This window comes from Ahaetulla prasina, chromosome 2, assembly GCF_028640845.1.
Source record: "Ahaetulla prasina isolate Xishuangbanna chromosome 2, ASM2864084v1, whole genome shotgun sequence".
In the NCBI taxonomy this organism is placed as follows: Eukaryota; Metazoa; Chordata; class Lepidosauria; order Squamata; family Colubridae; genus Ahaetulla; species Ahaetulla prasina.
In genome coordinates, this window is record NC_080540.1 from 66378700 (window position 1) to 66401653 (window position 22954).

Sequence of the window (22954 nt, forward strand, 5' to 3'; positions counted from 1 at the left end):
ACATCTAATCGCAGCTATTTGTACTTTATAAGTGTCTTTGTTTTCTTCCCTTTATATTCATTTGCAGGCTGGACGGTTTTCCACCAAACGTCTGAGAGAGTGACCTATAAATCTAGTAGCAAACCTCGTACCAGATTCCTCAGTGGACCTGTGTCTTTGTCCATCTGTTTGTATTTGTTCTTTTGTATTTTATCACAGCCCATCTTTCTTTTGTCATCTTTTTCAAAACTCATTTTCATCGATTTATCTAATATGCTTGGCAGGAAGCCCCTTCTTGTAGACAATCACTCCCCCCTCCCTTTTTTTAAAGTAATCATCTTAATTTAATTTATTTTGTTTCATATGGAAAGCTTTTGAACACTGCTTTTGGCTCATGCCTGGGTATCAAAAGCATGTGTGGAAGATCTCATCAATTTATTCTATAGTCTTATGGTAAATTCTTATCTTGGACGTATCTTTATGTGATTTTGCGTTGGAGTAATTTTTAATTTGCAATGTGACAGTTATAAATGTCTGCTGTCCTGATTCCGGTGATATCAAATCGAAACCCAGGCTTCTGTAAACGAATGGTCTCTTTCACACATGCTTGGACTATGAAGACATGCATGTAGCAAGCTGATACAATTCTAGAAGGTCACTGAAGGGTAGAACATCTGCACAAGGGCTGTATTCAAACAATATACAGTACTGTTTATATCCACTTTGTTGTTGTTGTTATTGTTGTTATTATTATGTTATTTTTCCTGTCCCTTGCATGTAGAAATGCTGAGAAATGCTCCTGCTAGCTCTTTAACAACATCTTTTCTAGGCAGCATTTCCCCCCACATTGTCTACTTTTGGCTTACTTTAAATGAATTTTCTTAAATGTGATTGTTTGGTTATCACAAAGTACAATATGGCTTTTATTAGACATTCATCTAGCTGGAGCACTTTACTCAGTTAATTTTTTATTATGACCTTATGTGACCTCAGAGATGAAGTCAACAAGCAGTTCATCAAAGCACAGAATAAATTAAAATTCCCAATGCCACTCTCAGAATAGTCTATTGATATCATGTCCAGATGCAACTAAAACTAGACTGTTCTTAATTGTATGATTATACGAATTGGCTATTCAACCAGTTGTCACAAATATTTATTTTTAAGTTTGTTTTTGTAAAACAAATGCTTATTATAAGGCAAAATACTTTGGGATATTTTGGTACAATAAGGCTATATTGTACTAATGAGAAAAATCTAGGCCATAGTTACAAATAAGATAAAATAGTGCCAATATATAGAGATATTTATATTTAGTTAACATTCAGCAAATTCAGTATTCATTTTCATCAAACTTTTATCATTGGAACTATACATCTCTATCATTATTACAAGGGTACAAATCAAAGGCACAAAGCTACTTAAAATTCATCCTTCTTGCTCTCCATTTTCAATAAAATAATGTCAACATTTTTAGACTTAACAACGAAAGGGCTTTTAAGTATTCATAAACATCTTTGTATATGAAAACCATAATATTAAAATTCAGATATAATTTCAAGCTAAAGAAATCTAATATTCTTGGATTATTTGCAATATAAAACTTATTTGGTAGTTCTGTGTGGTACTCCATGCATGATATGTATGCAGAAGATCCAAGTTCAGTGTCTGGCAATTGCAAGGAGAACTGGAAAAGTTCTTCTCTAGAACCTGGGACAATTAGTACTACTTGATATTAAAACTGGTGGGCATTTTTTCACCATCTATCATACTGGTTTACAGGAGCCAATGATCTGACTCAATATAAGGCTCTTTCCAGTATAAATATGTTCAGAATGATACATTTAGTTGTTTTTGACAGCCAAGCTCTACAGAGCAATTATTAATGTTATGATACCAATGTTGGTAATTGCATTGGGTTTATAGACCAATATGGTCAAAGATAGGTGAGGAACTGTTCTACAGGTAGTCCTCAACTTACAACAATTCATTTAGTGACTGTTAGAAATTATAACAGCACTGAAAAAAGTGATTTATGACCATTTTCACACTAATGACCAGTGCAGCATCCCCATGGGCACGTGATCAAAATTCAGATGCTTGGCAACCAACTCATATTTATGATGGTTGCAGTGTCCTGGAGTCATGTGACTACCTTTTGTGACCTTCTAATGAGCAAGTCAATGGAGAGCCAGATTCACTTCACAACCATGTTACTAATGTAACAATTATGGCAAGAAAGATTGTAAAATGGGACAAAACTCACTTAATAACAGACATTTTGGGCTCAATTATGATTATAAGTTGAGGACTATGTGTATTCTGTTTCTCTTATAAGTATTCATTCCAGTTCTTAGTAAGTATCTCACAGATTATAGGAAAATACTCAAAAGTTAACTTTTATCCCTAAGCTGTGATATTATTAATGGCTTTATGTGGTACAAAATGAATCACTGAATTTTATGGGATGAGATACCAATTGACTTCTGGTGAACCAGCAAAGTCATAACAATGTTCTCCTTATACTTTATGGGCACATGTATGGGCACAGGGAATATAATTCTGTAGATTACTTTAGCAAGTTGAAACCAAAGTTACACATAAGAAATCTCTTAAAATCTGGAAAAATATTTCTAGAAAAAAATAATTTATAGTAGTTTGAGTAGAAGCTGTTTTCTTTTTTAAAAGATTTAAATCTGCACATAATGCTTGGAAACATTGATCGTAATTATAAACTTAAAATCTAATTATATGACCATCTTGGCTATGTGTTCTCTTAAAACTTAATTGTTGTATAGTACTAACTTTAAATACAGTGCAAAGTACAAAGGTAACAGGTCATGTTGATGGTTATTTATTTAATCAATAAGATGGTTAAGGATTTACTGTCTTGTATATAAACAAAAATGCATTTGCATATGGTTACTGCAAGGAAATTGTCAGAAGAAGCCACTGAAAAATTAATACATAGGAAAATATGTTAAATATAGGCATGGTCTCATCACTGACTTTGACCTCTCTCCAAAATCAAAAATCAAAGAATTCAGTGATATTTATAGGAAGGAAGGAAGGAATAGATGTATATATATATATATCAACTGATCTTCTTTTGAGATATTTATTACGGAGAGAAAGGAATTATATCTAATCATATGTTCACTATACAATGCTGTTTTTTACCACATTTTGATTCCCACATGAAGTATAATAATGAATGTAAAAAATTATTTCTTTGGAGCTATGTCCAATTCATGTGTCATATCAGCAGACATCAATTAATCTGTAGTCATATTTTATTGTTCTGGCACTAAAACAAGTATCTTGTTTACACACACACATACATGCATTACTATCAAAGTTTGAAATGATTTGGGTTCTATTTGCATGCAAAGATGGGTAATCTTTGCACCATATCAGAAACCACTTGATTAATCATGGTGGACAGCAATACCAATACGTACCTAATAATGAATAACCCCCTAAGACACCATCACAATATTACAAAGGCAAAGAAGGTAGGTTATATAAATAAAACAGAAAAAGAAAAATTTAAACCAGCTAGAGCTAGACCAATTAATAACCTTCCTGCTGACTTTCTGTCAGAATAAATAGATCTCCTTATTTTGTCTTTTTAGCCTGTTGTTAACACTGCAGTGGATTTAACTGAATATTCTTAACCAAGCAGTAGGATTTTTCTACTCTGCTCATCAAATAAATAACAAAGAATGATAGGAAATGCTATCTCCTCTACAGTAGAGCTGTAAGTGTCCAAATGCAGTTTGATGAAGATCAAGATGAAGCAATTCATTGTCCTGCATTTCAATATATACTTTTAATTTGATGTGCCTTAGTTCTGCAGAACTGGGTCTAAAACCTGAAATAGGAAGTTCTTGCTGCCAATCTATTCTTATTTTTATCACTGAGAGAAATCAGAGGTATTCCATTTACTCTGCATACAGAATAGGAATTGACTTAGAAGAAATATTTATTAGAAATATTACTCTAATGTAATGAAAATTGTAGGAGCCAATTAAAAATTCTGCAATGTTTTATTTTTCATATCAGTAAATTTCTATAGGCTTTGAGTAGCCCCCTTATTTCTTCTTTTACACCTGAACTGCTGACTTTCTGTCTGTTCCTTCTTGCATAATGGTTATTTTTTATTGTTTAAAAATGCAGAAGACTGTCCATCAGACTCTTTTATTTTTCCCTTTTTAGTCTTACCTAACTCTATATATCTTGTATCATTTACCTTGTAGGGTCCACCCTGAAACGACTATGTCTAGGCAAAGATCACAGTAGTAGTAACTATCCCTCTCTTTTATTTTTGCTTTTTGGTATTTGTTTTTGAGCATGGGTTGCTTTGTTTAAATATAATCTAGTGGTTTTTTTAACAGCAGATTGAATTGATGATGGCATTTAAATTATGCTGTTTATGAATTAAACATAGCTTTGCATGTCCGTGCTGTTTTTGGGTGCATGCCTGTTGCAAGATCATCATAATTTCAGTGTGTACATGTGTATTTTAATGAGATAAAGCTGAGTCATATGCTTGCTAATTAACTCGGCTTCCTTATAATGCTCTTTTGTGGCTGACTGGCTGACTATATACAGTTTAATAGTTTCTCTCTTCTGTTGAAATGCTGGAAGTACTGAATAGTGGCTGAAGTATAAATTGGGGGGAGCACTTTCACTGTTCTATTTTTCAATGAACATAAGAATTCACATTAGTTCAATGCCTGAGAAGTTTTAAAGAAAGGCATAAGGTTTTATGTAAGTAAAAAAAATACTAATAATGTTGCTCGTGGTCTCTGCAAATTCATAAAGTAGAAATAGTCATTTAGTATGTTAGTTCATTGTATGTAATACTGGTTCAATACAACTTTGAACTTTTCTGCTTCAAATGTTGGTCATTTTGAAATTAGGATACACGTTTTGAGATAATTGGGGAAAAATTATTTCAGTATTGGTCAATTGTCAATACTGCTTTATTTCACTTTGCTACTTAATTGGTTTTAATGCCTCTACCACAACATATTTTGAGTATGTCCCAGTTGTCCCAGTTTCAGGATGTATAGATATTTTTATAATTAGATTGAATAGATTTAGTTGCCATGATTGTAGACTTTCAAATTATGACCACTTGTGTCATTCATTACTACCACCTTGAAAGTGATTTTTTTTTAAAAGAAGGAAAAGATTAACACAATCTTTAAACTGCATTTCAGTTCAGAACAGTAAGGAGGTGCTTGGGAATTCTGCAGAAATATAAAAATTTAAATGGCTGCAAAAATACTTTTTTTTAGCCAATTATGACTAAAAAAAATAAACAGGCTTCTGTGAGGAAAGAAGATATAATTTATTTTAGCTAAAATAATACTCTGAATAACAAAACAAAAATCCCTCTGAACACATATTTAAACATGTGTTTGTGCTACTTGAGGGCCATTTTTGAAGCAAAAAAATGTTCTTCAGAAGAAGCAGGTGATTGATTAAGCATATATTAATTTCAGAAATACCATGAATTGTAATAAATTTACTTAACAGATAATACATGTTTTATATATACATATAATTGAGTCTTATCTTTCCACAATGTCTTAGGATCTTCAGCAAACAGCCTTGTAGCATATCCAGATCCTCTACCACAAACAACAATACAGGTTCAAGTACAAGCCAACAACAGTAACAACAAGAAAGGAACCTTCACAGATGATCTCCACAAATTGGTGGATCAATGGACAAGCAAAACCGTGGGAGCTGTACAAGCAAAGCCATCCTTAAACCAACTTAAACAGAATCAAAAACGGCAAGACATGGAGCCCAAGGCTAATCCCACGCAGACACAGAATGAGACTTGTGGAGTAAGTGGCACTCCTTGAAGAGCATTACGTTTTACTTTGGGTCTGAAAGCCATTGCAAAACTCATGTTTGGAGGAGGAGGACATAAGCTTTTTTTAAAAAAAAAAGCATATTCCATATAAAATCCATTTCAATTCATTGACTACCAAAAATAAGATTTTTTTTATCAACTTGGACTTGAGCTTGACAATATATGTATGGTTCAGTATATAAATCTTTGCAAATTGAAAATTGTGGAAATAGTTTATACACAGCAATACATTCACTGGTAATCAAATATTGCTTGTCTTAAATAATTTCAAACAACATCGATGACGTTTATTTTACATATTTTCCCCTAAAATATCATTAATTTCCATAGTTGGTATATTGGCAGCAGCTAGTGGGTTTTGCAAGTGACTCTGCCAATAGTGCAACTTTAGAACAGAGTACTTTAGAACTGTCAATATGATCTATTCAAATGTAAGTCCCCTTTAGTTCAGTGGCTTGAATTTTTACTTTGAAGATGGAATCCCTATCAAGTCTGACTGAATACAGTAGGGACTTCTTAGTAAAATTCTTCAGATTTCATTGTAAATGATCACTTTGAGTTGAATAAATGCATAACATTTCATATAAAGAAATATATTTAAATATACCAGAGTGGCTTAAAGAAAAAAATAAGTATAATGAACTCACTTCACCATACATCCATTATCCATTTTCAGTGCTTTAGCTTATCATCTTCAACCTTATGAATTGCTGAATTCATGTAAAATATACATATATGCAAAACTAGACCCATAATAGTCTGGCCTGAACCAATTATCATCCCCCTTCCTTCCTTCCTTCCTTCCTTTTTTTCCTGCCTACAGAATTCAAACAGAGTTATTGGAAGCAAGGCTGCTCCAATACTTTTTGAAGCTTGGTGGTATTTGAAGTTGAATATAAATTAGATCCATCCTCTTTAGTATATAAGAATGGGGCAAGCCCGCTGGCAGCATTGTAAACATCTGGACTGACCCAAGTCATAAATAATGTGCCAGGGCCATTGAATCAGGGAAGTGTACTTATTTATTTATTTATTTATTTGTATTTATGCAGAAATTTGTATATTTTCTGTTCCATAGAGGAGAAGCATGAGAGAAGTATCTTAATATATTTGAAAAGGAGGAGAAACATGTAATGAGTGTTGTTTATCAAGTATCAAGTGGTTTGCTTAAGCTACCTTCCTAGAATTTATTCTTTCGTCTTTGACTCCCTTGGCAGATTATTGTTGCTTTTTTTTTGACTACCACAGAATCTAAAAAGCAGTAAACACATTTCTGTTAAGTTATAATGACAGAAGACAATGGAATTGGAAAGACAGGGATGTATTCATGTTTATCCATGAGGAGCTAGGTGCCTTTCATTAAAACAATTAAATTCATAGAAAACAAGTACACTTAAACATTTCTTTAAATCATAATTTTTAATTAAAAGTTTCATTTGCATAGTAGTGACTTCGCAGGCTTCTGATATTTCATATTAAAAGATATAGATTGTACTGTTGATGGAAAGTAGAAAAAGGATGGAGCCAAATGGAGGGGTCTGCCTTAGCAACAAGAAAAGTTCCCTGAATGATTATATGGATGATGCTCTTTTTGAACACTATACAGCTTCCATTTCGGAAAACAAAAAGTACATATGATGACATTGTTTTGTTACAGCTCTGAATCACCAATACATTCACGTCTGGGAGATTAGTCATACAAAAACATTGTAATAACACAAAGGTTCTTAAAGTTGTGAAACCCACTAAGAGAGAGTTTTCTATATGATTGTTTTATTCCCTTGTCAGTCAACTAATTAAATCGAAGAAGTAGGCTTGCAGTTCCCAAGCCTGTGCCCAACCAAGAGTAACACTTCAGCAACCATATTTGCACTTGTACTGGTCCTCACATTTAGTCCCCTGATACAGTCAGGATTTTGATAAAGTTGTGCCAAGCATTTCCAAAGAATGTCTGTGTATTCTAGTTAAATCTAAGAAAAGGAAAAAGCTGAAAAGTACTGTACCAGAGGAAGACAGAATTTTTATTACTGGGTTTTGTACATTCTTACAATATATATATGTATACATAATTGCTGTGCAAGCAAATCTAATCATGAAAGTTGACTGCATGCTGTTTCAATGCAAGTGTACTATTCTTTTCCTTATCATACACTATAAATACTACATATGTTATTTTTATTCAACAAATGGCTCTGTTCCTTTTAGCATCATCCTTTTCTCTAAGAAGAAGAAAAAAACTTTGTATATTTTACTTGAAAAAGCCGGTGACTCTTGGATCAGTTTCATAAAATCTTACAAGAATTATCTTGTCCTGTTTTATTTGATATCCAAAACAGTATAAGCAGTACAGCCCACACTTTCTCCCCACTCCCCGACCCTGTGTCTAAACAGAATTTACTTTTCTTTGCTTCTTTTGCACCAGGAACCCCTACAATAAAGGGCATAAATTTGTCAACCTGGCTGAAAAGCATGAGCATCGGCCAACAGAGATGTGTTTTTTTGTTTTTGACATTAGTCATGCATAAAGGGGGCTACTATTCTTGGCATCTAATGGAATACGTGTAGAATATAACTCATACTAGCTCATGACTCCATCATATGGGAACCTTTCACTAATATCACTTAACCTGATAAGTAATACCTGTTGAAACAAAAAATAAGAAAGTAGCATTTTGAGCTGGAGGCAATTTCCTTGATTGATGGATGATGAGTTTGTGTACACACACAAGCATGAGTGTAGCTAGTCAGGTAAGATATGGACTTCCATGTGACTGAAAAATGGAGGAAAAAAATAAACACGAGGTAAAATACATGCTTGTAGCAATTCAGGGGTTTGGATTTACAGGTATCTGTAGTCAACACATAAGAACGACAGGACCAGCTGCTCCATTGCTAAAGGTTGTAAAGTGAGAAGTCACATGATCACACAGGTTTACAATATCAATTCTGGCGGCAGTCATTAAGTAATTCACAAGTCATTAAGAGCAATGTCATATGAACATGACTTGTGATTTCCTTTTGGCTTCCTTGTTGATTTTTCTCGTTGGAAGCCAGCTGTGAAGATCGCAAATAGCAATCATGACCATGAGTCATTGCAATTGTCATACATGTGTGCTGGTTGCCAAGTACTTGAATTGCAATGGGATGCTGCAATGCCCGGAACTTTGAGGACCAATCATAAATTTCTTCGTTCATTGCTATCTTAACTTTGATGAATACATGGTCAGTAAGTGGGGACTACCTATATTCTCTTAGGAGTAGCATAATATTTGAGTAGCATTTTGAATGGGAGCATAGTGTTGAGAATGAGCAAAACAAAGCAAGCAGTTCAAGGTTCTAAAGTTTTCTTTTATGAATGATAAAAGGCCACTTTCTTCAAACATAATTGGTTGTCTCAGATAGATTAATATCCCATTCACAAAATGATATTTGCATCAGTCAAACATCAACATTGAGCACTGTGATGTAGACATGGACACATTAACCATATGAAAAAATAATTCATGGATGAAATTCATAGTTCAGAGATAGTTACATTATATAGATGCTGTATATATCATGTATACAGAAGTCCATATTCAACACCTTTGCAAACCTCTGGCCCTGACTACTGACAGTGACTACAGAATGGAAGCCAGAAATAATTAAGAATGTTTATGATCAATTTTTTTCTACAAAATTTGAACACAATTGGTAGCACAATTCTGGTTACCTTAACTCAGGCATAAGTAGTTTGAAAAATAAAAGTTCATACATATGGAAATTCCAGCATTTTTATAGTATTGACTTCCTGTATCTGAAAGAAGAATCATGGTTAATATAAAATCTGGCTACCAAGATCTTTAGGCATAAAGATTCAAAAATTAAATTTTGGGACACTGTAAAGGCCTTAATTCTTTAATTTTTATTTTTCATACCTGGCTTTCTAGCTCAAGGAGGCAACAATAAAAAGTAAAACAAAAACAGTGCAAATGTTGGAAAAATGGTGAAAAATCCAATTAAAGATAACTCAAATTGAACACAGAAGAATTGGAAGGGATCTTGAAGGACATTTCTTCCAAACTTCTCAGAATACAATAATCAGCTCTGTTAGCATCCCTAACAGCTGGCCATCCAGCCTCTGTCTAAACACCCTACCAAGGCTGTCTACTGTTGAAGAATTAGTTCTTGCCATTAAAATATTTTTCCTGATGTCCAACCAAAATCTACTTCCTTATTATTTAAGCTCTTTGTTGTTCTTCTGACTCCTGGGGGGGGACGGGGACTCTAATCAATTCTACCCCATCTCTTTCACAATAGTTCCCCAGCTGTAATTCTTGAGACCGTGAGCCAATCAATGTGAAAGCTTTCTTTCTTTCATCTATTCAGGCACCTGTATTTTATTTTTCTAGCCTTTGAACCTTCTTCCTTTGCAGCCCAGTTAAATATCTTGATCTTTCCTTCACTCTCTCATGCCTTTTTAACTTTCTGGCTTCCTTTTTTATCTCTTCCATTTCCTTAGACTTCTGTTACCTAGGCCTTCCTATTTTCTTATACTCTCAAGAACTTTTGAGCATTTTCTTTTTATCTTTTTTTTTTAATCCAGATCTTTCGCTGATTTGGCTAATATCTTGCAAAATACTGCTTAGCCACTATATAGTTTAGTCTGTAATATTTTATCTTTCAGAGTTTCTTTTTCATTTTCCGTATCCGATGAAGACTCTTGTGCTTGGTAATTCCATTATTGTGGATATTAATCATAGATATTGTTGTACAATGGTACTTCATTTGGCTTGCTCATTTATTCAGCTGCTTTACCAGAATTGGAAATGTTGGTGGAATTTAATTGGCATTAATCTGCATTTAAAAACCATGAGTGAAAATGGGAAAACAGTAATTTCCCTTCCTCCTATGATGTAATGTGTTCTTTAGATGGAGAATCGATCAAATCAGCATGGCTAGTGGCCCAACCATTGCAAATGAGGAATAATGGCTAAAAATAATCAAAACACAATTTTCTGTTCCATGGGTAGTAGACTCCAATGAAAAGTCACCTACAGTGTACTGTATTATATAAAAATGTGATTTAGCACCCTAATGGGTGATGTCATAAAGAGTGAAGCTTGAAGACATGAATCTCTCTAAAAAATCCTGGAGGATTCCCCCCCCCCCCCCAGAATCATAAATCAGTTATATTTTTCTTTAGCTCTGAATTTTCTGGAATTATTCTTTGCAAATCAATCAACAAACAAAGGCGTTCTGAAAAACAATCAAATGAGGTTTCATATAATGTTCATATACAATAATCGCATATCATCAAGAATGTGTCAGAGATACGTGATGGATGATCACAGTCACATCTTACTCTACAATTGCAAGGGGTCCTTGCTTAAAAACCACTTGATCAGATACTATGTCAATTGCAGTATCCCCATGGTCATGTGATTGTGGTTTGCAACTTTCTTTGCCAGCTTCCTACAAGCAAAGTTAATGGGGAAGCTGGCAGAAAATTGCAAATGGCAACCACATGACATCGAACTAATGGCATTGTGGGATTGCCTAATAATGGCAACTGTAACTGCCAGAATTTTCATTGCTAAGCAACTCATCACATGAAAAGCTTTATAACTGTGTTGCTTAGTGATGGAAATTCCAGTCCCAATGACTGTTGTTAAGAGAGGACTACCTGTATAGAAATAAGCTCTTTTGAAATGAATTTTTTTACAGATTGAGGCTAATTAACTAAGACTAGACTCTGCTAGAATTTTAAGCTAATGTAAACAGTTGCAGTTTATATATCTAATGGGCACCAAGGTTGGGCAAAGACTCATAGAAACAATTGTGGTGGCACAAAGGACAGGCCCATCTGCTTCAATGAAGTATCATGAGCCAAATTCATTCTGAAAAACAACTTTAACTTTCATTAAACAGCTGTTCCAAATATGTTACAAGGCCACAATAACGAATATAGTGAAGTCAATTATTTTCAGAAGTTCTGACTCTGTGTTCATTTCTGTAGCACCCTGTTTTTATACTTTGCTGCAAACACAAGGACACGTTGTTATTCTGCAATATTGAATATTCAATAATGAATATTCCTTAAATAAGAAATGTAGAATATAAAGAATATAGAGAGAGAAACAGCACATTATTTTGCAGATTTAATTTACTTCTTCAACTTAATGTTAGTCAGAAACATACAAATTTTCTTTTCCAAAGCCTCTATCTGGATTGCGGAGCATTCTCAAAAAAGTAAAATTGGTCATGGAGCTATAAATTATTTATCTTTCTTCTGCTTGGAAGACTTCATATCTTGGATTGAGACAGTTCTATTAGAACTGTTTTTCTTTCTTAGCAACAATACATCCTGTTCTTTTCCTGAGAAATTTCTCTCAGTATAAAAAACATGCAGTGTTTTAGATGAAAGACGCCAATAAATGTCAGATTAGTATTTCACAACACTAATTTTGCACAGGAATTTGAATTGGGCATTGGCTTGTTGGTCTGATCTAGGAATCAACTAAGTTAAATGGCTGCTAGCCTGAGAATAATTCTACGGAATACAGTAGGATCTACAGGTCCTGCTGTCCTACAAGTCGATCCTACTCGACTTGCAACCATTTGTTTAGTGACCATTCAAAGTTACATCAGCACTGAAAAAAGTGGTTCATGGCTTTTTTTCACATTTACAACCATTGCAGCATCTCCATGGTCACGCAATCAAAATTTGGGTACTTGGCAACTGGCATGTATTTATGATAGTTGCACTGTCCGGGGTGGGGGCATGTGATCACCATTTATAACCTTCCCAGGCAGCTTCCGACAAGCGAAGTCAATGAGGACAGCCAGATTCACTTAAAGACCACACAATTCACTTAACTTCAGTGATTCACTTAGCAACTGTGGCAAAAAAAACCTCCAAACAACCACTTTGCTTAGCAAAGGAAATTTTGGACTCCGTTGTGGTCTTAAATTGAGGACTACCTGTACTTCTAGAAAATATGCCAAGAATGAAAACACCTTTACGTGTTTTGCTTTTCATCTTTATACTTATGTACTTTTTTCTGTTTTAAGAATGGTCAGTCCCTGGGTGTAATTATCAATCTGATTTCATATTTACAGACCCTGGGATTTGCCTCAAAGAAAGATTGTTCAGGGGTAGATGTTAACTTAGTGGAATCACTGTCAAAAGTTGTAAATCATTTATGAAATTAAAACTCAGATCCAGGGGGAACCAAGCAATCCTTTGGTCTATATTTAACTCCATAGTTCTCAAAATGTCAGCTGCTCTCAGTGATCCAAAATTTCTTTCATCTAGTTTAGCTGTGCCTGGATATGAAACTGACTGAAGAATTCTGTGACTATATTGAAATGTCTATTCAAGTGGTACAAACACCCCTAGGGGAGAGCCTTTACAATTATTGCAGAGTTACTTAACAAGGGCAGGGAAAGGGTTAACTACCTACTACAATTGGTTGCTTTGGAAACATACTTTCCATTTTATAATATTTTATAGATGGCTAGTTTTCCAAATTTAGCCTTAGGCTCCTTAAAATGTGCATAGCTAAAAAGTTCTCCAGCTAATATCAGCTACTGCTGGAGAAATAGCCATAGTTGTTGTTGCTTTAAGGAAAGCAGTGATTTGTCACATTGATTCGTTATCAATACCTGCAGGGAGAAGTGATGGTTATTGGGGGGGGGAATCTTGCTGTGCTTAAAAATGCATTGTATTCAGCTAGAACTCCCTTGGTGTTTATATCGGTAACATGAGAAGGGCTAGAGCCCCACTGTGAGAAGGAGTTGTGTGTTCACTCCCGCATTGGCCATTTTGGCCACATGAGGGAGCATATCCAGCATGTACTCTCCAAACAGGGTGAAAGAGATGGGTTGACAATGATAATTTCTATGAACTGCTCTGTAATAGAGGAAACAAGAATTACAGCTACACTTTCTTATGTTTGCTTTTATAGGTTAATGCAGCAAGAACAGGACTGGGGAAAAAGTGTGTTGTTCCAGTGACTTGTCCACTGTCAGCTGCATTAACTTCTGGAGTTCCACCATCCCAGCCAGTGCCTATGCCAGGTACTCTCCTAACTGGCCCAGTCAAACCTTATGTGATGCCTCTTGGTCAGTATGGAGGAGTTCTCCCTACGACCTTCTTTGGAGTGCCCTGGTCGGGCCCAACCACCCAACCGGGGATGAGAGGAGCCCAGAGCATTGCACAGTTTCCAGCTCTTGGCCCCAATAGCTTCCAGTTGTTTCCGGTGCCCCTGCAGAGGCCCTAATTTGGAATGACCTCAGTAGCTGACTTCCAAATGGCAACCATCCAGTGCTTAGCTCCTAGGCAATCTATTTCTCCCTGCTGGCCCCGTTCAGGCTCACTAGTTCATTAGCTATGCCCCTCTCCCACCAATCTGTGTGCTCTTCGGCAGTCCTTCCTTCTCCTTCGTTGCTGAAGACGGTTGAGTTTCTTCTCTGGTGTTTGAAACAGCTACGTTCAACACTAACGTACTTGAATGGATGGGTAGGAGAACAGTACTGATCTTACAGCAGTATAGTGCCTTGAATTCAAGCTTTTCAGTTCAAACTGGGAAGGTTAAAATAATCACAACAATAACCGAAAGGTGTACTTTATTTACAAACTGCTTGGGAAAGCTTAACTTTCTTATTTGCAAAAATACAAAGGTATAAATTTAATGGTGACAGTTTACATCTGAAATTCTTGACCAGTTTTATTTTCTCCTGTTAAATGCTTTTAATTTAACCAGCACTTAAGTGGCATGTTTGGTAGTTTAAATTTTTAACCCCCTCTCTGACTGGGGCTTCAGGCCTTTGAGTAAAGCGTAATGAAATGGATCGCTTTGTTGTTACTGAAGGAGCCTGAATGTAAGTTGTATCTCTGTGTTCGAGGGTAAAAAATTGTTATGTGGTCTTTCTGGAGAAGCAGTTGCAAGTGACAACCTCTCTTTTTCTTTCAAACAGCCAATTTGGCAGGCAGATGTCCTTCCCCCTCTGATATTCAACTGTAACATTTTTTGCCATCTTCTGAACAAACAATCTAATTCAGTTACATTACAAACCTTGCATGTTTCATGTGTGAAATACGCTTAACCATAATTCTTGACATTAGGACAACAGCCCAAAGTTATTGTAAGATCTTTGTAAGTACGGAAGTCTCCTTGCATGTGATCTGCCTGTCCACCAAATGCTTAAGAGTATTCTCCGTGAAATGGAATTGGCTTTTGACTTGTGCTTCCTTCCTTCTTACATTCGCTTTATGTTACCGTATGTAGAATTTGCATCTTCACCTGTCAGTCTAAAGGCACACGAGAGCCACTCACTATTTATTTGCAGGTTGGCAAGTCTTTGTTCCTTTGGTGGAAAAAGGAGCAAAGAATCCCATCTACAAATATCATGGCACACTTAACAGAATCACAGTACTAGAGCCGAAGGCACACTGCTTGCACTTTGCCACTCTCAATATGGCAGCGGTATTTTTTAAACTGCCTGCTGAAGGGGTGGAGCTGTTTGGCGCTGCCCATCTGTTATTTGTATGAGCCTACTGTACTTTGAGCATTCGAGAACTGTCTGCAATATTTTGTTGGTACCATTGACTATGATGCCGTCAATTCTGTTAGAATTGAATTTTGTAGAACTTGACGCAGTCTTCTGCCTGGGGAGAATACATCTACAGTAAGAGATTTCTGTTCTCTGTAACATGTATCTTTACATTGTTTGAGACTTTATTTTAGATTCATGTATGTATGCTTTATGAGCATAAACACCGAAAATGTCTTCTCACTGTCTTCCCACTTTCGCTTGCACTGAAACTTCCCATTTGCCACGACTGCCTGTTGTACAGCCTGTTTCAGCCCCTTGTATATGATGGTCAGTGGTATAACCTCTCACTACCAAGAGAATGTATATATTCAAGAAAAGGAAAAAAATAAACATTTTTGTGCTTGAAAAAAAATGTGTTGCTAAAAGTTTCAACTATGAAGGAGTAATTCCACAGTTCATGCTCATCCCTACCCCATCATCAGAGACAGGTACATTTTAAAAGCAATTCATGCAGTCAAATGATAGGTAGGATATCTAGAATTAGAACTGAAATAGTTCATGCATATGCTTACAGTGATACCTTGGGCATCAAAATGAGCAACATTTTAGAAGATGGAACCAGCAAATAAGCTCCACCTACAGACAATATTTTTTTTCATTAATTCAAATCACATTTGATGGCTTGATCATGATTGACTAGTTTTGTTACCAATATTAACTTCTGTCTATAACTACAAGATATTCCAAGTTTGGACAGAAAATAGCTATGGAAAGATGTTTATTATTTAGCAAATATCAATACAATAACATTAAAATATGATCCCTTAAACTTGGATTATACATGTTGAACAAGAGAAAAAAAGATGCAATGGAAATGAACCAGAGGGAGGAGTTATGCTATTTCAGCGCATCAAAAAGATTACCAGCATGACATGTTGTCCATAATTTTAATGCAGTCAATATAATGTTTTAAATCAGATGCCAACTTTAAACTTGAAGTCTTCTGCGTACCAAGTAGGGGGTTTCTATTACTTATATATCTCATCCTAAAAGTTGTGACCTTTCGGAAGTAAATGTTGGGACAAAGCCTAATTGAGTGGTAACATCTTTATGTGTCTGTTTATTTCCATTTTAGAGAACTACCCATCATTGTATAAGGCTTACGTTAAAGAAATTTTAAAATGCGCAAGATTTTACTTTGTAAAGTAAAATTTGACTACATGCGAATTTTGACCCATTTCTCTATTAGCTGAAGCAGAGCTTTCCAAGGGCAGATAGATCAGGAAGATCTTGACACATTTTGAAAAGCAATGGGCCAGTGCAGTGTTCCTCAGCTTCAGCAACTATAAGGTGAGCAACTTTTAAGACTTAGCATCCAGAATTCCTCAGCCAGCCATGTTGGCCGAGGAATTCTGGGAGTTGAAGCCCACAGATCTTAAAGCTGAGTGCACTGGCCATGTAAAGGTTCCAAAGGGAGAGTGCTCCCATGACAGGCTACTGCCCAAGAATGTTTCCCTGGGTTTCCCTGGTATAGATCCGGACATGATCGCTTTAAGAGGTTGGCCTTGGCAGATCTCACATTTTGCCATGTCACACTGAAAGTCTAAAAATATAGTTGAATTGAATTAGTTCTTTCTGCAGTTGCACTTACAGAAGCAAGCAACTGTTTTCAAATACACAAATGTAACTATGCTTGCATTGCATACTGCTGTAATTTTATTTGGAGGCCGAAAAAAACCCTTAACTTTCTACTCAAGCAGGAATAGTTAAACAACCTGAGTCCCAGCAAGATAATAAAGTTATATATTCTACATTACAATTTGAAATTGTAAGAAAATGTCCTTACTTGGGCATGTGTACACTGCAGAGCTGCGAGACCTGATTGTAATACTGCATCAAAAAGATTTAATTAGGAATAAGAATAAGAATCCAATTAATATTCAAAGTGCTTTCATGGCTTTGAAAGGGATGCTAAAATTCTGTCTGAGAAAGGCCTTGCAAATGTAGCCCGCATTCTATTCTGCAAATAAGGAGCTGGCTTACAGGAAGCATTGGTCACAATCATTTGAAGTATATTGAGGCCTTGCTTTTTCTCCAGTTCAGCCTTGTTATGATTTGGCCTTTCACATAGACTTAGCATGTGGGTATAGTCAGCAAGTTATATTTAAAATCATGGCCAGGAATAGAAAAGAAGCATTTCTCATATTACTTGGAAAATAAAAAAAGTCAGAGGTGCACAAATGAACTCAAAGCAATTAATCACTTTGCTAAAAAAAGGATTCTGAGTTAGTTGTAACCTTTAAAGCATCATGAAGGGCACTGAGCCCTAAGGCAGTAATAAGCAGCATCAAAAACATGGGGTTCCTGCTTTGATATGTGGATTTGTGGAAAATCATTTTGACAATCTCATTAACTTTAAGCATCACAAAAATGTGGACATTAAAGAAAGTTGCCAACAAATATTCCAGGAGTTCATCAGCCATTTCTTTTCTTCAGATTCATCTCAAACTGAATTCATCTTCAGTGAGATGATTTGTACCTTTTTCTGCCCATCACCAATGAATGAAGAAGCGTTCATAACACAAGTGTTGGTCCACCAAGCAGCATATTTTACTCTGCCTATTGCATATTGAAATAGAAAAGAAACTAGCAGAAAACTTGCAGTGTAGGATCAGGAGGCTGCTATTTGGCACATTGGAAATTGAAACCAGTCTATTCATTTTCAGTATCTCTGAATGAGTGACAGTGAAATGCTGAATAAAGGACTGATAAATACGATTTAGCTAATTCTGAGATTGATACAAAAGTATTTGCCAGTACGTTATCTCTTCACATTATTACAAAATATAATAATGTCTGAAAATTAATACCATAAGTACATAAGTAATTGAATATTCCTAGATGGGCCCTTATCTTTATTCATAACATGCTCTCACTTTCTCTTTCATTATACACCCAAATTTAGTAAGAATTTCTACTACATTTTCAGTAACTCTTTTGAAAATATTTACACTGATGTAGACACGACAAAATCAGAATATCCAAAATGGGCATGAACAGGAATCTTATTTCCTGAGATCAAGAGTCTTTCTAATCCAACGTACAGGCAATCCTTGATTTACAACCATTTGCTTAGTGGCCAAAGTTACAATGGCAACGAGAAAACTGACGTATGACCATTTTTCATTCTTATGACTACGGCAGCATCCGCACGGTCATTTGGTCAAACTTTGGTCACTTGAGAACTGGCCTGTATTTATCAGGGTTGCAGTGTCCTGGGGTTATGTGATCACTATTTGTAACTTTCTGACAAGAAAAGTTAATCGGAAACCAGATTCACTTAACAACTGTGTTACTAACTTAACAACTGTAGTGACTGACTTAACAATTGTGGTAAGAAAGGTCGTAAAAATTGGGCAAAATTCATCTAACAGCTATCTTGCTTAGCAACAGAAATTTTGGACTCAGTTATAAGTCGTAAATCAAGGACTACCTGCACATTTTTGAAAAACAAGAAATAAGACAAGAGTATTTTCATTCTGTTCTTAGCATTTGGTGTTCAGATATATTACCTCTAAATGTGAAGTTTCTACACATTTGTAGTGAAAAAAACCTTGAACAGGAAGCTAGCTTCCTCTTAATTGTAAAACATCATGATCATTTGTGGTTGAGAATGGACTTAATTTCTAAATTATCCAGTTTAACTGATACATTCTAGAAATGTTGTGTTCAATATATTAATTTAGTTTGTATAGCCTTTATTTTTATTGGGGGAAAACAGAATTGTGACATGATTTTTTTAGTTTGAAGTGTCAAGATTAAACCATTCTTTCTCTCTCAAGAATGTGTTCAAATTAACTTTTATATACATATGTAAGAAAGTTAAAACTAATTTTATTGTAGAGGTTGAAACAATTTACATTATTTTTTCACACAAGTCTAATAGATTCCCAAAATACATGGTGAATAGGCTAACTTAAAAAGCAACTTAATTGCTGAGAAAAACTAATATTTAAAAAATGCACACTCACACATCCAGACAAACAAAATAATGTTTTTACTGCTTCCATTTGCTTCCTGATTAGTTAGTATATATTGCTGTTTTGTTTTTTGTTTTAAAGATCCTTGTATCCATGAATTCTGACAGTAGCTGGGATTCTGAAGCTTCAGAAAAGATTGAATGTGCCATGTACAGAACACGTCAAGCGTTAGAAGAGTTTGCAGTCTGAATATTTATCTACCACTGAAAATTACTATCAAAAAGTTGGATATGTTAATTTTTCATTGAAAAAAGCATTATATAAAGATTGATGTTCTGTCTCTTTTGGCTATGGTTAAAACTGGATGGGGGTACAGCATGGGTGGCCCCAAGCCACACCCACCAAGCCACGCCATGCCCACCAAGCCACGCCCACAGAACCAGTAGTAATTTTTTTTTAATCCACCACTGGGGTACAAGATGACAGCAGCCCTACATAAATGGAAACTTGTTCCAATGCACTACTTTTTAATTGGAGGGGGGGTGGAATCCATGTCTATTTGCACATTGTGGGAAATTGCAAAAAGTAATGCTTTTCCTGGTTTCCATGTAACATTTGAAAAGTTTGCACCACTTTGTACCTGATGAAATGCGTGGCCTCCATCTGCTGTTGATGGAAGGAGCAGCTGTGAGTTGTATATTTTCGTCTTGTCCAAGAAAGGGATGAAGACTTATTACACCTGCAACTTAAAAAGTTAGGACATGAACAGGCAACAATGAAAAGGCAGAGTTAAATATTATAGGAATCAATTTAAAATCTACATTTAAAACATATGGTTTAATATGGGACAGGTTGTTTTTTTCTTCTGAGAAAAAAAAATTGGTTGGTTGATTTTGTTTGCTAACCGCTATGTCTGGGGTCCTTTAGTGCTCTCTGAGCTTGGTTGCTTTCTTGCAGATGTTCATTACCAAATTAGGTAGCATCATCAGTGCTAGTCTACTAGAAGATGCTAAGAAAGAAGTTGGCCTTAAGTACTTATTATACTTAATCTCCAGTATGTTGGATATATGTTGGATGTGTAATGTTTGTGGTGAAAATATCATCCTATCTTTCAAGGCCTGTCCACAATATCACTATAACGATTTTCTAGAAAGCCTAGGCTTGCATTTAAAAGTAGAACTAGAGACACTACTGGCTTCTCATCCTCTTCAGGTTTCTACACCCATGAAGAGATTCCCTGGAATGGCTGGGAATGGGACATGGGAGCTGAAACACAAGAGGGAAATTTGAGAAATTGGATGAACCTACCTTGGACCACAGGCAATAATCTTCCCCAAAACAAGATATTTCCACATCCACCCTTAATGGAGCATTGGAAATGGCATGGATATTCACAGGTTCAATATCTGATCTGATTACCAGTCTACATCACTACGTCTTTGATTGCCAGCTGCCAGCAGTTTGGCAGTTTGAGTCTCACCAGGCTCAAGGTTGACTCAGACTTCCATCCTTTTGAGGTCGGTGAAATAAGGACTCAGAATGTTGGGTGTAATAGCTGACTCTGTAAACCATTTAGAGAGGGCTGGAAGGCACTGGGAAACGGTATATAAGTCTAAGTGCTATTGTTATTTTGGTCAAGGAAATTGACCTTATTCCCCTGGAAGTGAGCATGGAAGCCTGACAGTAATCTGTGCTTGTAACTCACTCAGCATGACAGCGCAATGGGAAAACAAGATTGCTTGCTTATGTGCTAATCCATGCTTTGTCTGCAAGAGCATAATGTCAGTCTATTTTGACAAAAACATGGAACCGATGGGTCACTCGTGCCATTCTGGGAAATTTGATAACCATACAACCATGAATAAAACATGTGATTAGCACTGATTGGCAAACCTTTTACACATTAAAAATAGTGTTTGTATACTAGTTTTCCTGAGAAAATGTGTATTTCAGGATATTAATATCAATTAACTCTTTAAATCAATTTGTACTTATTGAAATGAAGAATATTGTAAAACCTTTGAAAATACTGTATTTCTTCACTGGAGAAGCACACTGTTACTTAAGTGGGGAAGGAATTGCCATCTTTAGCACTGTGCAAAATATTCTGCATTGTTGGCAAAATCCATTAAATTTAGGGCTATTTGAACTAGATTACATGTATCCTGGCAATTACTAGGTGAAAGCACAACTTCAGTTTTTTTGTATTTCTTTGTGGAAATCCAGGGTTGTTGTTTTTTTGTTGTTGTTGTTGTCCAGCTCTACTAGCCTAAAATTGGAAATGTTCAGGAGTTGACCTTGACTTTATCTTTTTAAGAGTCACAGGAATTTTTTGATATTGTCTTAATATTGAGTTTATTTAAAAAGTCATTTTGTGAACATACATAACCACCATGTCATTTCCTTGTAAGTCCTTGTTTTGAGCATTATAAAAAAATGCAGAAAAAGAGTAACAAATATTAAGCCAAAGACATTAAAAGCCTACTATAAAAAAGATACATAGCAAAAACTTTATACCATTCAAAGTTACCTGAATTCATATTTTTTAAAGATTTTTTTCAGAGAGAGAGAATGAGAGAGAGAGAGAGAGAGAACTTGTTCACAATTCACTTTGATGCATACATTTTTCAAATACTCAACACACCATTAATAATACCACAAGCATTCCTTACATAGTATGCCAAGTACATTGACAACTGAAACAGCATCATACATCCTTCCTTCTCAGTGCTGAAACCATTCTCTCCACATTCCATTTAATCTCATACATAATTTACCTCCATCGTGTACCAACTCTTAACACAGTAACAACTTTCCACTCCATATTCATTAAAAAATGCCCCTCTCCATAATTCAATTTATAATATACTTTCTTTAAAACTAATTCACAATAAAGTTTCTTAACATTTGTACAATTCTCAATGTCCTGCTGAAGTACAAAAAAAATCTTTTCCACAACACCAGGCTATTTTCTGAATCCCCATAATTTTGTTAATGATTGCATCTTCTGATTGTTTTATCAGAATTCTGAAAAGACCTTTCCAAGCATTCTGGACTATTGTACCCCACTGGAGCTTTAATTTAAGGCAGTGCTTCTCAAATAGTGGGGCGTGCCCCCCGGGGGGGCGCGAGGCTCCGTAAAGGGGGGCGCATTTGACCTCGGCAAACACTGTCATAACAAGCTAAGCCCCGTGTTTATGTCTCTGTATCCAATCAGAGAACAACGGGAGCATCTGATTGGCTGTCCAAAACCCTTATGACACGAGCCTGTCAGAGCCATCTTTAGCACTGTGCAAAATATTCTGCATTGTTGGCAAAATCCATTAAATTTAGGGCTATTTGAACTAGATTACATGTATCCTGGCAATTACTAGGTGAAAGCACAACTTCAGTTTTTTGTATTTCTTTGTGGAAATCCAGGTGTGTTTTTTTTTTTGTTGTTGTTGTTGTTGTCCAGCTCTACTAGCCTAAAATTGGAAAGGTTCAGGAGTTGACCTTGACTTTATCTTTTTAAGAGTCACAGGAATTTTTTGATATCGTCTTAATATTGAGTTTATTTAAA

At 35.6% G+C, this 22954-nt stretch overlaps 1 protein-coding gene across 7 annotated transcripts in view; it reads left to right on the top strand.

The window, feature by feature from the left end:
• WNK2 (WNK lysine deficient protein kinase 2) overlaps positions 1-8166 on the top strand; it is a 103680-nt gene extending 95514 nt beyond the window's left edge. For 3 of the 7 annotated variants that reach the window (XM_058169958.1, XM_058169960.1, XM_058169962.1), the window contains 3 exons: positions 68-166; positions 4239-4283; positions 5584-8166. In XM_058169958.1, coding sequence (XP_058025941.1) covers positions 68-166; positions 4239-4283; positions 5584-5861 — 422 coding nt within the window. In that variant the 3' untranslated portion in view covers positions 5862-8166. Of the gene's footprint in view, positions 1-67; positions 3740-4238; positions 4284-5583 lie in introns of those variants that run through there. The other 4 variants (XR_009153544.1, XR_009153543.1, XM_058169959.1 and 1 more) reach the window with 4 other exon arrangements.
• The last annotated feature ends 14788 nt before the right edge of the window (positions 8167-22954 follow it).